The sequence below is a fragment of the Ochotona princeps genome, chromosome 5 (assembly GCF_030435755.1).
Source record: "Ochotona princeps isolate mOchPri1 chromosome 5, mOchPri1.hap1, whole genome shotgun sequence".
Taxonomy (NCBI): Eukaryota; Metazoa; Chordata; class Mammalia; order Lagomorpha; family Ochotonidae; genus Ochotona; species Ochotona princeps.
The window spans coordinates 8,631,890-8,649,925 of record NC_080836.1 but is presented as its reverse complement, the minus strand read 5'-3'; the positions used below and the strand labels follow the sequence as shown (position 1 = coordinate 8,649,925).

The following is an 18,036-nucleotide window of genomic DNA, read 5'->3' as shown; positions in this document are numbered from 1 at the left end:
TGCTCTCTATTCTGTCTCTCAAACGCTTACATAAGTAACACATGTTTTAAAAAGTAGGTTGTCGTGTTTAGGTAAAGTGAGCGCTGATGTAGTTTTTACTTAATTTTGTATCTCTCTAATGAGTTCATTCTTATCAGTACATTATTTATGTCTTAAAAAAATAAAAATACTAAAAAATTCTTCCCATACAGAATCCTTCAATTCCCCAGACCAGTTAAACTGGAAGATCTGAGGTCTAAAGCTAAAATTGCCTTTGGACAATCTATGGACCTACATTACACCAATAATGAGGTAAATACATATAATTTAACTTTTTGTACTTCTTTTGGAAAGTGTCATGTTCTTAGACTGTGTTTAGGATTGTTGTGTTTTCATTTAGGGACTGATAAAGATATATGTCAGGAATTTGTCAAGTAAATTTGTAAATTTCAGCTGAGTGAAATGGATTTTAGTGTTTGTGGAAAGTAATGGAAGGTATCACTGGGCACATGATTAGATGAGATCGGGCGAGTTCAGGGTGCTATGGCTGTAGCCTGGACACATGATTGAATGGAGAGTCTGCTATAGGAGGAACTGCATGATGTCAAAATAGAGTGCAATAGGATACAGATGTTTAATTTGTACTCTGATGATGAACTATCTTTCCCTCTCATATTCTGTTCATGGGTATAGACATTAAAGCATAAGGGATTGTTTTAGTGTTGGTTAGGACATGATTCACTCATTAGTGCAAGTAATGTTGAGTGCTTGCCTGGCACGAGGACCTTTGTGTTTAGGGTAAATCCCTTTTCATCTTATATAAAATTAGTGTGGGATGATGGAATCAAGGTGGTGGACTAGGATAAGGACACGTTTAAATGGACAGAAAAACATTTAATCAGGATGAAGCAGACAGGACATATTTCAGGAAATAGGAAAGGACAGAACAACAGCAGAGGGGTGCCTGGAGACTGACAGACACAGGAAAGTAGCGGACACAATGATGTGGTGTTATAGTGACTGAGACTCCAGCATCATTCAGCTAACAGCGATCTGAACTCTACCAGCAACCAGATGGAAAGGGACTTTCACTGGGAGCTTGGGAGGTGAACCCAGACAAAGAACTGTCCATCCTGCAGGTCTGTTTGATTTGACCGGGAGCAGAGACAGAGCAGCAGATCCCAGATGGGCAGTGCAAGAACAGGGTGGATTTCATAGCCCAGTCAGCCCACTAGAGCTGAATTGGGCACCATTTTGCGTAAGGAGGCAAAGGCAAGGGAAAGGACTGAGCATACGCTGAGCTGGGAGTGAACTCATTTCTGACTCAGTGAATTGCAGCAACGTGACATTCTACAGGTTCCACCCAAGACAGGTCTTGGTAGCCCTAAGACCTGAAGGCCAGCAGATCAAGAACTGAAGTAGTGGTACGTCAGGCACCATTTTGCACACTGAGGCATTAGCTTTAGGACTGCAAGGGACAACAGTGAACTGCGCATGTGCTGAGCTCCTAAGAACTCACTGAGTTCAGTGGATTGCACTGGTCCCACAAGAAAATAATATCAACTTTGGCATCGTACAGGTCAAAATAGGTCCGTGTGGCACCCAGACCTAATGGCCAACAGGTTCTGACAAGATCAGCGCCACCAATAACCTAATTATATAGCGCACCTGGTGTCTCTCTAATCCTGGGACCTGCTCCAACCGGAAGTGGGAGAAAGGTTGCAGAGACAATGGTGCAACCTCAGCATGGGATCACAGGAGGTGGAGAGTGGTGAGCCAAGAGCTGGGGCTGTGGAGACCACGGTGGAAATCTGACATAAGAACCCAGACCTGGAACTCGCTGGAGGTTGTGGCACAAGTGGCTGCAAGCAAAAAGTTGTGTACCGACTGCAACAAGTAAAATCGCATTGTAGACCTGTGGGTGACACAGCTTAGAAACCTGCTCCAAGAAGACTCTGCTAACCAGAAGTACAGTGATCAAGAGCAAAAGAAGAGACAGAGGCACAATGAATAGTATCAAAAACTCCCCTGCAAAGGGGAGAGTTAACTGAGGAAGACATCGAGAAAATGGGGCACACAGAATTCATAAAACTCATTTTAAAGCTTCTGATCAACAACGAGAAGCTCATGCAAGAGTTCGAAGAATTTAAGGAAGCAATAAAGCAAATCAAGGCTGATATATTAGAAATTAAGAACACAGTAGAGCAGATTAAGAGTACAGTGGAGAGTCTCCAAAATAGAATGAAGGAAGCAGAAGAAAGAATCTTAGAATTGGAAGATATTTCCTGTCATCAGGGGGAAGCAAACAAAAAGCTGGAAGCAGAGCTGGGTCAAGCTAAAAAATGTATTCAAGAATTGAAAAACATTATTAAAAGGCCAAATATACAAGTTATGGGAGTCCCAGAAGGTGCAGAAAAAGAAGCTGAGTTTGCAAATGTATTTAATGAAATAATATGGGAAATTTTCCCCATCTAGAGAAAGAATTGGGAAACAAGATCCAGGAGGGGTACAGAACTCCCAACAGGCTTGATCAAAAGAGATCTTCACCAAGACACATGATAATCAAGCTCTCTTCAGTCAAGCAAAAGGAAAAGATCCTGAAATGTGCACGTGAAAAAAATCAGTTGACATATAAAGGAATGCCAATTAAACTCACAGGAGATCTCTCACAGGAAACTCTACAGGGAAGAGAAGAGAATGGAGTGACATATTCCAGATTCTAGAAGAAAAAAATTGTCAGCCTAGGATAACATATCCAGCAAAGCTTTCTTTTGTCTTTGAAAATGAAATAAAATTCGGGCCCGGCAGCATGGCCTAGTGGCTGAAGTCCTCACCTTGAATGCCCCGGGGTCCCATATGGGCACCGGTTCTAATGGCAGCTCCACTTCCCTTCCAGCTCCCTGCTTGTGGCCTGGAAAAGCAGTCGAGGACAGCCCAAAGCTTTGGGACCCTGCACCTGCTTGGGAGACCCGGAGGAGGTTCCAGGTTCCTGGCTTCGGATTGGCATAGCATCGGCCGTTGCGCTCACTAGGGGAGTGAATCATCGATGGAAGATCTTGCTCTCTGTCTCTCCTCCTCTCTGTATATCTGACTTTGTAATAAAAATAAATAAATCTTTAAAAAAAAAAGAAAATGAAATAATATTCTTCTACAGTCAAGAAAAGTTAAAAGAATATGCCTCTTCCAAACCTGCCTTACAAAAGATACTTCAAGATGTTCTCTTGACAGAGAAGAGGAATAGCACCCAACAAAACCAAAGGCAAATGTGAAGAACATCCCAGTAAAATGACAACATAAGATTAAATCAATGAACAGCGCATTCCTAAAATGACAGGACCAAAGTACCACCCATATATATTAAACTCTGAATGTAAATGGCTTAAGTTCAATCAAACGTCATAGATTAGTAGAATGGATTAAAAAACAAAACCTGTCTGTTTATTGTCACTTCACCAATAAAGATCAGCGGAAACTATTTCGCATGGGTTTTGTTGTTTTCTGTTGGTTTCATTTGTTCAAAACACTTTCTTCTAATTATATCATTCAATGACTCGTAGATCATGCAGTGGTATCATTTTCTTCAAGAAGGTTCTTGATTTTCATTTCTTCAGCTGCACGTTAGTCATTTAATAGCATAGCATGTTATTTAACTTCTTGATGTTGTTAATTTCTTTTTTCTCCCTGATGTTGATTTTGTTTTGTGGCTCTTCATTTAAGGGGATGTATAGTAGCTGTGTGATGGAGACTGTCATATCTAGTAACATGTCATTTAACTTCATGGCATTGTAAATTTCTATTTTTCTTTCTATTGTTAAAAAAAATAAAAGTTAAGCACAGTCCAAAAAAAAAATTACTGTGGGATAAGATGGTCTCCAAGGTTTCTTTCTGTTCTTGACAACCTGTGAGGTTTTGTTACCTTAAAACTCACAGAGATGATTTTATTAGTTAATTGGTTAATTTGTGTTTTGTTCTTAGAAAATACTCATTCCTAGTGTTAACAGATGTGACATATGAATTACAGCTTTTCACAGAGGAAACATTGTAGAACTGTGGAAGAGGCAGACCACTGAGAAATGGGCTGCTTAAATGTAGGACGTTCTTTGAAGAAAATGTAGACAGTACAATGATACAGAATAAAGGCAAAGACAATAGGTGTGCTATTTATAACATTAAGGAAGACCTACACCGGAAATACTGGTATAAGTGGGATAACATGCAGCGTGAGTGTTTCAGCTGTCCACAGAATATAATGAAATTCTTAAATATGAAAAATCAGTCCTACAAAGAGTTTCAGAGAAAGATTCTGATTGGGAGAGTGGCTTGAAAGCAATGCATATAGAGACCGTAGGGAGGACAAGATGTGTTTCAGGAATAGGAGAAGTACCATGGGCATGGAGTGATGATGGATAGCTTAGTAAAAATCAAAGCAAGGAAACATGTGAAGGTTCTTTGCCAATGTTGGAACAATAGTGCACATAAAGTATCTGAATATATTAGGTTTTAAATGATTAAAGGAAATGTTAATGTAGGTTGTTTAAAGAAACCATATACTTTGCTAAGATGGATATATTTTGATAAAGTGAAAATCGTATCTCAAACACTATACTGTAGTGCTGCCTTGCAGTTTTATCCTTTAAATGTTTTTTTCTTTTAACATTTATTTTTGCTTTTGATTTTTAAATTTTTAAAAAGATTTGTTTACTTGAAAGGCAGAATTTCAGAGACAGCAGAGGCAGAGAGCTCTTCTACCTGTTTGTTCATTCCCCACATGGCCACAGTGACTGGAGCTAGGATGTTCTGGGTCTTTTACGTGGGTTCCGGGGGCCAAGGCCTTGGGCCATCCTCCACTGTTTTCAGAGGGCAGTAACAGAGCTGGATAAGAAGTGGAGCAGCCAGAACTGGAACAATAGCACAGATGAAGTATCAGTACCAGTGCCTTTATGGTATGCCAGCACCACAAGCAGAGGCTTAACATATTATGCCATTGTGGTGGCCCCAAAATACTTTGATTTTCAATTAGGTACAAACACATTTTATTGGTCAGCCCCATCTCACCACTTGATATTTCTGTTCATGCTGCTTGATTTCCATCTTCCATTGCTTGAAATCCAAGGCTTTGCAAAACACCTCAGGATCTGAGGATATGGGTCACATGTATTTAGAGGCTGTATTTAGGTGCTGGTAGATGAGCCTCAGAGTTCGGGCAGGTGCTGGGGGAGGCTGTACCCGGTTGCCTGGGGGATTGGCTGCCGAGTAACATGCTCTTCTGGTCTTCTTGCTTTCTGTCTTCCCCATTCTCTGCTGCTGTTCCTGCATGCTTTCCCATACGGATGTCCTGAGTTGGAATCCATATCTCACAGTGTGATTCTAGGCGAACCTAGAGATGTTTCTACAGATTTAAAATTGTTTCATGGAACATTAAGCCTGATATTGTCTTGACCTACCCGTTTAATAATGGTTTTATTAAGAAGAATGAGACTTGTTTGGCGTGGTTTGTCCCTAGAATTGCCATTTTTGTTTTTTGTTTTTTGGTTTTTTTTCTTCTTCTTCTAAATTTTCCCAATTTGTTTATGTGATTTCTCTGGGGTTTTCTTGGGGATTGACATTAAGTTAACGAAACTGTAGTTTCAGGAACCTTTCCTGTTTTTCTAAAAATTAAAAAATCTATCTTAAGTTTATTTTTCTCATGTTTTGTGAAGGATTTTTAGAAGTGGTTTTGCCTTGTATTTGAGTGGACTGGCGACAAGAATGTGAAAAAGTTGACAAATTTCTTGGCAGATTTTCTGAGAGTCTGTGTGATTATGTGATTAACTATATCCTTCCTGATGGATATCAGGAAATAGTGTCCTGAACTAAATGCATGACCTTAAATGTAGAGGGAACTAGGAAAACCTTGCAAAAGTTTCTAGTTTTGTGGACCTGTGGACAAATGAAAAACTCATTCATACTGCATAACATTCTGCTTAAATAAATACTTCTGGTATTGTATCATTCACTCTGTTCAGGAAGTTTCTGTTACCCTGTAAACTTGTAGTTTGACAGAACTGAAACAACTGGGAAATTTAGGCTGACTGGTTTGATAGTTAGCTGTCTTTTGTTTTTCTAATCAGGTGCTGACTGTACTTGTTTTTGTGAGAGGTATTTGGAGACCTGCCTTGCTTTAGATGAGAACAAGAAAACCTTTCTGTGGGCTGTTCACATGCTTCACTATGTGCGGTCAGAAGAACAATTCACTACTTCAAAGTTTAAGTTCTATTTGTTGTGTTCTTGAATTATTTTTTCCTTTCCAGAAAGGATTTATATTAACAAGCTATTGTTTGTTTGTTTAGATTCATTGGTTTTTATTTGAAAGGCAGAGTTCCAGATAGGCAGCGGGGAGAGAGATCTTTGATATCTGCTTTTGCACTCCTCAAATGGACGCAGCAGCCAGAGCTGGGCTGTTCCAAAGCCAGGAACTGGCAGGTTCTTGCAGATCTCCCACATGTTACAGGGACGCAAGCGCTTGGGCCATCCCCTGCTGCTTCCCCAGGCACATAAGCAAGGAGCTGGATCGGAAGTTAAGCAGCTGAGGTTTGAACTGTCACCTATATGGGATACCAGCATTGCACGTGGCTGCTTCAGCAGCTGTGCCACAGTGTTGGCGCCACATAAAACTGTTTTATGAAAAGCAAGCCAGAAGAAAATAGATTTCATGAGTGGTGCTGGAATGAGTTTACGAAGCAGGAAAATACTGTGTTTTATTTAGTATAATTCAGATAAACCGGGACTTGCTCTTGACTCTCATTCTGGTTTTCATCATTTGTAATAGATGACCTTGGAACATTGGAAGAAACAGGACTATAAAATAAAATATGTTGATGGGAGGAACAAGATGTGCTGGTATGACTAGTAATTGGTAGGAGAAGGAATAGAATTTAGTTAAGCATGTCAGTAGATCAGACTTGTTTGTAGTATCAAGTAGTTAACAATTCTTTTTTTATTAGGAAAAAATTACTTTTAAAAAAAGGAGCTCAGTTGGTGGGTTACTTGGAGTAGTACAAAATTAGCTGTAAACAGAAATTGGGACTCAAATTGTAAAGTATAAGCAACTGTATGATGGAATTTGATGGAATTCACATTAATCCTTTCTTGTCTTTTAAGATTTATTTTGGCCGGGGCTAGGCTATTCTGAAGCCAGGAGCCTAGATCTTCTTCTGGGTCTCCCTTATAGATGGCAGGGGCTGAGATACTTGGGCCATCTTCTGTTGCATTCCCAGATTCCCAGACATGTTAGCAAGGAGCTGGATCAGAAGTGGAGCATCTAAAACTGGCACCCATAAGGGAGTCTTCTTTTGTAGGCAGTGACGTAATACATTGTGCTATATAGCATTAACTTCATTCTTGTTAATTCTTTTTTTTTTTAAAGATTTATTCATTTTATTACAGCCAGATATACACAGAGGAGGAGAGACAGAGAGGAAGATCCTCCGTCTGATGATTCACTCCCCAAGTGAGCCACAATGGGCCGATGCGCGCTGATCCGAAGCCAGGAACCTGGAACCTCTTCCGGGTCTCCCACGCGGGTGCAGTGTCCCAATGCATTGGGCCGTCCTCAACTGCTTTCCCAGGCCACAAGCAGGGAGCTGGATGGGAAGTGGAGCTTCCGGGACCAGAACCGGCGCCCATATGGGATCCCAGGGCTTTCAAGGCGAGGACTTCAGCCACTAGGCCACGCTGCCAGGCCCCATTCTTGTTAATTCTTAAAACAAGAATTTTTCTGTAAAGAAATTTGTGGAGAAAAATGTATGCCATGCTAGCTAATGGATTGGGGTGCATAGATCTATCCATCTTTGGTTTACTGTTTCACTCCTCAAATGGTTGCAGTTGGCTCAGCCTAGGTCAGCATGAAACCAGAGCCTGGAACTCCATCTTGGTTTCAACATAGGTGTCAGGGGTCCAGACATTTGGGCCATCTTCTATCACTTTCTCAGGAACACTATTTGGGAGTTGTCACAAGTGAAGCAGCTAGGATTTGAATTGGTATATGTGGGATGACAGCGTCGCAGGTGACAGCTTAACCTGCTGTACCCAAAGGCTGCTCTTCCGCTAAACAATGTTGACCAACTCTCTTCTCTTGGCTTTGCTTTGTGGTTGTTGCCGGCTGGGTGAGTTTTGCTCACAAGGGATTTATACTGTAGAGTGACTCATAGGCTGTTCTAATTATGGCAAGTTAACAAGTGTGGAATGTGTTCACTTGCAATTCTGTTTGTCTTTCAGTAAAATAGAATGTACTTTGAAGTTTTTGACATCTTAAGATTCTAAGTTGACATTTTTTAAGTATTTTTGATTTTGTTAAATTGTGAATCAGGCCTCTTCTCACAGACCTCTCAGATGCTTTGTCCTCCTGAAACAGTTGATAGAGAATTGATGAAAGCACAGTCCACATGTTTGATTTTTTTGTGTGCTTTTTAAAAAATTATTTTTAATATTGTCTATACAGTTGTGAAGGATGCATGTCCATGTGGTCCAGGTATGGAGGAAGGTGATTGGGATAAATATTTCAAGTTCTTTTTTCCTCTCCTGTGTCCACAGAGGGGGAAAGAGAGGAGGCCGCTGCTTGCTGTCAAACTACAACACCCAGGGATGGGGGATTGTCATTTGATGACACCTTAGAGACCCTGATGTGGGGAAGAGTGTTCTGACGTGTTCCCTGAGTGGTTTTGATAGTTCTGAGACGTTGTTGGCTTCATTGAGAAAAATCTTTCTAAGGTCTATTGACTGACCAAATCCACCTTAGTGCATCCACAGACCCAGACCCTTACAGCGAAGTTTGGCCAGGAGAGTTGTCCAACTTGTCCTGCTTTCCATCCTCCTGGCCTACATGAGCTGCTGTCATGTCCCCTGTGTGCACCTGGGCATGCTCTCCGCTGCACAGGTATCAACAATTGAGGAGGCCCACTTCTCACTCATGCACGCCAAAGTTAGGCCACATATCTTGTGATTTTTCCTGTGGCCAGGGTTTGACTCCTCTCCTGTGGTGATCTCAGACTTGACTCTCATGGGTCAGGTTGTCTATCACCTGCACAAGCCAACACACACAGGTGGATGCAGCTGCCTGGTCAGTTCTACCCTATCCCCATCTCCCATGTGAACTGATGGGTGTTGCAGTCTAGCCCAGCCCAGCCTGACATAGGCCTGGTTCTTGTACACCAATGGGTGCCACAGCCTAGTCAGTGCGACTCTTGGTAATCCACACCAAGCCTGCCCCCGACCCCAGTTTTTGCATGTACTGGCATGTGCAGTGTCGTAGCCCAGTCCATCTTGCATCCCATCTGGCTCTTGTGTACACCTGTGGGTGATACGACTTAGCCTAGCCAGCCCCGCCCTCAGACTGTGTCCATACATATGCTGATGCCTTGTCCAGCTTAGCTCACCCCCAGACCCAGCTCTCATGTGACTTAGCCCAGCCTGTTCCACACCCATTCTGGCTCTCGCAAGTGTCAGCAGGTGCTGGGACCTAGCCCAGTCTGTCCCATCCCCAGGCCCAGCCCACATGCATGTCAAGGGGTACTGCATCCTTGCACAGCCCTATATGCCTCCAGCCCCAGTTCTTACACTCACCAGTGGAGCTGCAGCCTAGCAGGGGAGTCCCTAAAGTTCCCGTCCCAGGCCCATTCCCAGCCCTGGATCGTGTGTGTTGTTGGTAAGTACCTTGACCCAGCCCATCATGTCTTACACCCTGTACTGGCTCTTGTGCCTGCCAGCAAGTGCTACGGCCTGGCCCAGCCCAGCTTTTCCCAGACCTGGCCCACATACATACCAATGAGTGCTGCAGCCTTGCCTGGCCTAACCCACCCCCAGCCCTGGCTCTTGTGCTCCCCAACAGGAGCTGCAGCCTAGCAGGGACATTCTCCAAGTTCCTCTCCCAGGTCCACTCCCAGCCCCAGATCTCATGCATGATGATGGGTGCCGTGGGTTCTGCAGCCTGGCCCAGCTCGGCTTCCTCCCAGCCTCAGCTCCTGCAAATATCAGATAGGTTGCATGATCCAGGTTCACTCTGCCTGTCAGCACCCTCAGCACTCTGTGTAAAATGGCAGATTCTGCAGTCCCACAGGGGCAGGCCCATAAATTCCCTACAGAATCTACCCCTAGACCCATTTCTCTTGTGTTCTGGTGGGTGCAGCCTCGCATCCCCTGTCCCAACACTTGCCAGTGGGTGCTATGGCCTGCCTAGCCCAGCCAAGCATGCCTTCCAGCCCCAGCTTTCCTGTACCAGTGGGCCCAGTCAGGTCTACCACATGGGTGTGTGCTTTGACCTGACCTAGACTTGTCCTCCAATTTTTTCTCCCTCCAAAGCACTCCATATTAGCTCCCTTGCCTACCTGTGAGTATAGTGGCCAGATCTGTGGAAGCCCCCAGAAGTCACTCCTCCTATGTCAGATGTGCCGTCAGTGGTTCCCACTTCAATATGTCCCCCATGACTCCCACTCGTATGTGTCTCTAGACCCCCTTCCCCAGGCAACCTGCCCTCCTCCCATGCAGAGGTATACATTGTGCCTGGGGGCTCAGGCAGCATGTCCCTTGGCCTTCCCCACATGTCTTTAAGCGAAGATAGAATAGAATAGGCAGCTATGTTGGCATACTGGTATAGTTAACACAGATTTGGTATTAACCAGACCCAGGATGCCTGCCAGCTGTTGGCTGCTTTTTTCCCAGCAGTGTAACACTTGCCTAGGTACAAGGCAACCTAGGCAGTTTCCTATTGCTGGGGACAGAGTCCACATTTAGAGTTGATGAAATGACTGTTCCATGCAGTTTCTTTAGGTGTCTGGTGGTCGGGTCACCAAGGTCAGAGGGCTGTGCCCAGTTGAACTGTGGATTGCGTGTGTGTTGCTTATGGCAGCTCCAGGGGTGTTGGCGTGCTGACACGCAGGAAAAGAGCATGAGCCTGTTTGCTAATGGGAAAGGCACTGAGAGTTTCATCTTTGCAGGTGAAGAGTTGTACTCCTTTACATCATTTGGGGATGAATAGATTGTAACAAATTTAACAGTATTGTGGAGAGATCTTAGAACATTGATTTTTAAGTATGTAATTAATAAGGGAAATTTAAAAAAATGTTTAGCCTTATTTATTGAGTTGTCACTGGTAGCAGGATGGGGAAAGCTAAACAATATAGAACCATATGCTTATTTAGACTTTCATTGAAGTAAAATATCAAAGAGCAAGATATTTTGGGATTTGTAATTCCTTGGTAAGAACAGTGGAAGAACTTGATCTGATGAAATGGCTGCGTGATTCTTAATTTTCCTTTTTGTTTAGTTAGTAATTCCATTAACTACCCAAGATGACTTGGACAAAGCTGTGGAACTGCTGGATCGCAGTATTCATATGAAGAGCCTCAAAATATTACTTGTGACAAATGGTAATCCACAGGTATGAATTGGAGGGTTTTTTTCCAATAGTAATTATAGCATTTAAGCCTGTAAAAGCCATTATTATTATTATTATTATTATTATTTCAGATGATGTTTACATAGTTGATCAAGGTGGGAAGGATCTCAAGGAGAGGTGTGTGATCCTTGTTTCTGAAATTTCTGTTTCTTCTTCCAATTTCTGGGGCGAAGGGGGAGGTAAAGGGGGTAGGTCATACCCAGCCTGCAAATTATCTTACCAGCACCCAAGCATGAGGAAAGGCCTCCTGATAATCAACCCAGGGTCCCAATGTGGCACATGGTCCAAAGGTGGCGCATACCGAGGTGGATGCAATAGTTCTGAAATGCAGTCGATCTCACCGATCTATGGATAAGGAATCCCTTCCAATGTCCACTGGCTGACACAGTTGACTTTATAGTTTCCATTTGCCCAGATATTTTGCTGTCATCATTTGGCTAGGGTAGTTGTCTGTATGTTCTGCTCTCCATTCTCTGCTATGGTACCAGGTGTCTGCTGCAGGCCCCAATCAGCTACCATGTCCTCCATGCGCACCATGGTCTGCTGCCCAGCACTCCATCTTCTACACTGTGGAGGACCACTTCTCCTAGGTGGGCTCATGGACCTGAGTCAGGTGACCTGGGCTATGCTGGACCCTGCACCCCTGGAGCTCATGGACCTGGCACCCACCACACAGATGGGCCCAGTGACCTGGGCCAGGAGCCCGAGTCCGTTCTGGATCCCCACCCCTGGGGCTCACAGATCTAGTACCCACTGTGCAGGTGGGCCCAAGGACCTGGGCCAGGAGACCCAGGCCCCTTGACCTCCCCCACCGCGGAGCTCCCAAATCTAGCACTCACTACACAGGCAGGCCCATGACCCTGGGCCATGCAACATGGGACCTGCCGGACTGGGGCTCAAAGACTTGGCACCCATCATGCAGGTGGGCCCAAGGACCTGGGCCAGGAGACCAAGGCCCCTCTGGACCCCTCACTCCTGGCTCACGAACCCGACCCCCACCATGCAGGTGGGCCCCAGGACCTCTGTCAGGAGACCCAGGCCACTCTGGAACCCCCACCCCTGGGGCTCACGGATCTAGTAGCCACTGCACAGGTGGGCCCAAGGCCCTGGGCCATGCGACCCAGGACCTGCTGGACTCCCCATTCCTGCGGCTCATGGATCTAGCACGCAACTTGTAGGTAGGCCCAAGGACCCCACCGTCCCTGGGGCTCACAGACCTGGCGCCCAGTGCCCTCAGACTGGCTGTAATGGTTTTTCTCTCCTTGGCATCCACCAGTGAGTGCTTCAGTCTAGTTCAATCCATCCTGCCCCCAGTTCCAGCTTGTGCTGTTTGGTGCTGCAACCTAGCCTTGCCCAGTCAGCCCCCATTCCCGGCTTGAGTGTGGGCTGGCTGGTGTTGTGGCCCTACTCAGCCCCTCTCACACCCCATCCTGGTTCTTGGATCTGCCAATGGATGTTATGAATTGACCTGGCCTGGCCCACCCCTTGACCTGACCCACGTGTTTGCCAGTGGGTACTATAACCTGATCTGGTTTGGGCTGCTGCTTGCCTTGGTTCTTGTAGTTCCTACAGGGGCTGCAACCTGACAAAGGACTGCACCAAGCTTCTCTGTCCAGCCTCCTCTTAGTGGCAGATCTTGCGCATACCAGTGGGTCCTTGGCCCAGGTTGACTTTGTTTACCTGTTGTCAGGAACAGTGTCCTTGCCCAGTTGGCCCATACCCTTTCCGGTTTTTAGTGTTGGGTGTTACAGCCCAGCCACACTTGGTCCATGCCCAGACACAGCTTTCATGTGGTTCAGTGGGAGCTGAGATCTAGCCTAGCCCATTCTATACCCACCTTGACTCTCATGAGTATCAATGGCTATGGAGTCTAGCCCATTCTGGCTCTCTCCAGGCTCAATCCACACCTGCGCTGAGGGAGATTATAGCCATGTTCAGCTCAGCACAATGCACCAATTCTGGCTCTCGTGTTCACCAGTAGGAATTCCAGTCCATCCAGGGCATCCTCTTAGCTCTCCAACCAGGCCTATTCCCAGCCACAGCTCTTGCCTATTCCCAGCCACAGTTCTTGCATGTGCCAATGGAGATTGCTGTTTCACATGGGTGAGCCCACATACTCTCCTTCAGATTCTACCCACAGACCTGATTCACTCAGGTTTGTGAACTTCATGGCCCAGCCTCACAGTACCCGTTCCCTCTTCTGACGCTTGCTGGTGGGTTCCATGTTGTAGCCCTTCAAGTACAGTGGCCTTGTCCATGGAAGTCTTGGAGAAATCATCCCTCACCTGGACATGAACCCTAAGGCCTCTGTCATCCCCACCTGTGCCTTCTTCCAGATTCTCTGTAACCCCACATCCCCAAGTTTCCAGAGCGCACTACCAGGCAACCCAAGAGCTTCTCCCAGCACTGTTGGCACCTGGGCCACCTGGCCCAAATTCCCCCAACTGCAGCCACGCAGCTGGGAGAGTCAAGCCCCAGTGCCTTAGGCCAGACTCACCTGAACTCCACCCACAGCAGGGCGGTGGTTAGTGGAACCAGGGTCCTGAGCATGCCTGGACCTGCTCAAGATCCACCCACAGCATGGTGGCTGTGGACAGAGAAATTTTTTGGGCCTCATGCCAGGAGCAGCTCCAGATTTGCCCACCACAGAGCAGCGGTGGATGGGGCCATGATCCCAAGGATCTATCCTGGCCTGGCCTGGATTCCCCTGGCTGCAGTCATGCAGTTGGGAGGATCAAGCACCTGCGCCTCAGTCGAGACTCACCACGCCAATGTTTGAAACATAGTTTTACTCCTTTTTCTTTCTTTCTTTTTTTAAAAGATGTTTGTATTTATTTGAAAAGCAGAGTTATATTATATACAGAGAGAGAGAGAGAGAGCGATCTTTGATCCGCTATTTCACTTCCTGAATGGCCCTAACAACCAGGGCTGGTCTAGTTGAAAGCCAGGAGCTTCTTCTAGGTCTCCTACTTGAATGCAGAGACCAAGTATTTGGGCTATCTTCTGCTGCTTTTCCAGGTACATTAGCTAGGATCAAAGCTGGATCAGAAGTGGAGCAGCTGAGACTCAAACTGGTGCCCATGTAGGATGGTGGGGGTGGCTTTACCTGTCTTACCACAGTGCCAACCCCCATAGTCATATTCTGTAACCATCACTATATTTCCAATATAGTTAAACATAAAAATACATACTTTGATTGCTACTGTTTAGTAACCTTGCTCCTCAAAACTAAAAGTCAATAATTACAAATAAGTATGATATTTTGAATACATGAAGCTGATAGAAACTGATAGTTTGGGAAGAATTAGAATTAAAGTTTCAGGGTATAAAATTTGATAAGACCTACAAGCAATATAAACTAGCTAGACTGTTTCTATAGGAGAAAGGATTCTATTGAAAAGTCCTAAAGGGGAAGAGTAGCATTGAAGTTGTCACTTTTCCTCTGTAGGTTACTAATCTAGAACCTTTGCCATCACTAGAAGATTTGGATAATACAGTATTTGGAGCAGAGAGGAAAAAACGGCTTTCTGTAATAGGTAAGAAAGCTCATGTGTGAATCTTGCAGTGGCTAATTCCTCACATCTTCTCTACCTGCCGGAACACGTCTCTGATAAACACTGTTCATTTCTGTACTCTCTCTGACTTGTCTAAGTGAGCTACATGCTATCGAATGTCCTTTGGAAATTCATTTCAGGTTTTGCAAGATTTGCTATCTCTACTTTAAGTTCTTTGTATGTCCAAAATATTTTAATATTTGAGAAATTTAAATAAAACCTCGAAGGGGTTCTAATTGTTTAAATGAACAAAGAAAAAGAGAAAGGATATAATTCTAGTGTATTAAAATTGATAATATACTAGATAGGGTTTTGTTATTGATAAAGAATGTTGTTAAATTAGTGATGAAATTTCTAGATTATGTTCCATTAGTTTGTTGGTATACAGTTGTTACTTGTCACTGATAATATGATGTTGTATCAAACTCTTGGTTTAAGGAAATGAGTATCGTGTATATTGTTTTTAAGGAGGCCTTGCTAATGAGGCTTGTGCTAGGCAGAGGTTCTCTAACAGTTTACTCCTCCTCTGTTCTGTGCCGCTTCCTCAATTAGTGTAAAACATTGATAATGCACATCTTACATGGTAAAATTATTTCATTGGTCATAGATACAATTTTTTAAAGAAGTGTTTATTTTGAATTGAAATTCTACCAAATACCTTAATCTCAAGCTGTTAAATGTTCTTGTCATTTGACTTCGGTGCCAGAGTAGAAAGAAATTTGAAATTGTAAGGGCATAGAATTAATAATTTGGGGTTTTTGTTTGTTTCCGGGGGGGAAGTGGGGCAAGCCATTCCTCTATACTTGGAATGACTTTGACACATAACATATGAGCGTTTCTCTTTTCCTTAATTGTTGGTGCTTGCTCCCTTTAGTCAGTTCTTTTCATAAAAGCTAGCGCGAGGAAAGCTTCCCTGGGGTGAAGGTGTATGCTGGTGTGCAGATCTGAACTGAGTATAGGTGTCATCCCAGTTATCAACAAAAGCGAGGAAAATGAGCTGTCAAGTGAAGAGATAGAGAGGTTTTCATCACCTTATGTCTTCACTATCTCCTTTTGATAATTAAGTATGTTGGCGTCTTATAAACAAGGGCATCAGAAGGAATAGAAGCATGAGAGACTAATATGATCATTGTGGTTAGTTATTTACAGAACCTGAATCGATGCTGACTCAAAGTTGAGCCTTTAATTATTTGATAGAAGAGTGTAGGTGATTTCTTTTTATGCACCTCTCTTGGTAATTACCATGCCATCTCTTTGCCTGTCTCACTAATAAATACTAGCATTTATTATTATTTTTTAATTTATTTTTATTGGAAAATCAGATATACAAAGAGGAGAGACAGAGAAAGATCTTTTGCCCGCTGATTCTCTCCCCAAGGAGCTGAACCAATCCAGTGTCAGGAGTTGGGAGCTTCTTTAGGGTTTCCCATGTGGCTTCAGGGTCCCAAGGCTTTGGGCTACCCTCCACTGCTTTCCCAGGCCAGAAGTAGGGGTGGGATGGGATGTGGAGCTGCTGGGATACAAACCAGCCCGTGCAAACTGAGGACATTAGCTACTAGGCTACCACGCCAGGCGCCACTAGCGTTCATTTTAAATAACCCTTTTATGTAAAGCTAAAGCCCTTAGCCTTAAATTTGTCCTGGAGTGGCATTTAGCCTATGGGTTAAAGCAGCAGTTAGTACACTTTAAACCTCTGTTGGAGGGCCTGGGTTTGATGCCCAATTTCACTTGTGATTCCTTGTGATTTCATCAGTGCAGATCCTAGTAGCTGGTGGTAATGACCAAGTAGTTGGATTCCTGCCACCTACGCGGGAGACCTGGGATGAGTTCCTGGCTTCAGCCCTGACCTCGCCTCAGCTATTGCAGAGGGTGAATGAAGATGGAAGCTGTCTGCTTGCTTTTAGAACAAATGTTTTGGACATATTTATTTATTTGAAAAGCAGCGTTAGAAAGTAGCAGAGATGGACAGAGATCTTCCATCTGCTGGTTAACTCCCAAATAGCTGCATGAACCAGAGCAGGGTCTGATCAAAGCCAGGAGGCAGCAACTCCATATTGGTCTCCCATATGTATGACAGAGCTGCAAGTACTTGGGCTGTCTTCTGTTTTCATAGGGCAGGTTGGATTGGCAATGGAGCAGCTAGAAAAACTAGCATTCATATGGGATGTTGGCGTTACAAGCCTTGGGACAACTCTTATCTTCTATTTTTCAAAACTACTAAGAAATTTGGGATCCAGAAGTAATGTTTGCCATGGGAAAAGCCTAATTTGAAGTAACTCAAAATAAAATTAAAAATTAAAAGTTACAAATACTCTGATATGTAGTAAAATGGCTGAGAAGTAGTTTAACTTCAAATTTCTGCAGATTGAAAGTTTGAATGGAAAAAATACATAGCTAAATAAGCATGGTGTATGTTCAGTACGAGTGATTGTGTCATCATGACACCCTTGCTTGGAAGGGAGTTAGTTTTCATTTTTGGAGATGAGAAAGTGGATAATGAAAATTTGTAATTTTCTAGTTTTACAAACAGGAATGTTCTGTAAATTTTACCAAATAGTGTTTTGTTTGCTAAAATTAATGCAATTCAGAAATATAGCCTATTCAGTTAAAAATTTATTTATAAGAGTCCACATAATTTTTTTTTTCCCTTGAGGTTCCACTAGTAGAGACAGAAGTTCCCCTCCCCCAGGATACATTCCAGATGAATTACACCAGGTTGCCCGGAATGGCTCATTCACTAGCATCAACAGCGAAGGAGAATTCATTCCAGAGAGCATGGACCAAGTAAGTGGAAGCTGGATGTTGTTTTCATCTTATTTAGGTAGAGTTACTGTCAGGCGCAGGGTGGTTTTGTAGATTGGTGTGTGAGAGAGGGAGAGAGAGATTCTTCTCCAGGCCTGTTTCTTCCTTCTTAAAGGAAGATGCCTCCTCCTCATGTGTGCCCTGTATCGACTGATATGAAAAAAAAGCTGAAATGAGACTGATTTTCTTATATTGCTCATTCACAAATGCATTATTTATAAAAGTATTCGTTTTGGAATCCTAGGATTAACTAATATTCAAGTTTTTTTA

At 43.9% G+C, this 18,036-nt stretch overlaps 1 protein-coding gene across 1 annotated transcript in view; it reads left to right on the top strand.

Annotated features, from left to right (window-relative positions):
• MAP3K2 (mitogen-activated protein kinase kinase kinase 2) overlaps window positions 1–18,036 on the top strand; it is a 57,654-nt gene that overhangs the window by 24,446 nt on the left and 15,172 nt on the right. The window contains exons 5-8 of the mRNA XM_004589318.3: window positions 192–291; window positions 11,279–11,392; window positions 14,859–14,946; window positions 17,618–17,748. Coding sequence (XP_004589375.2) covers window positions 192–291; window positions 11,279–11,392; window positions 14,859–14,946; window positions 17,618–17,748 — 433 coding nt within the window. The remainder of the gene's footprint in view (window positions 1–191; window positions 292–11,278; window positions 11,393–14,858; window positions 14,947–17,617; window positions 17,749–18,036) is intronic.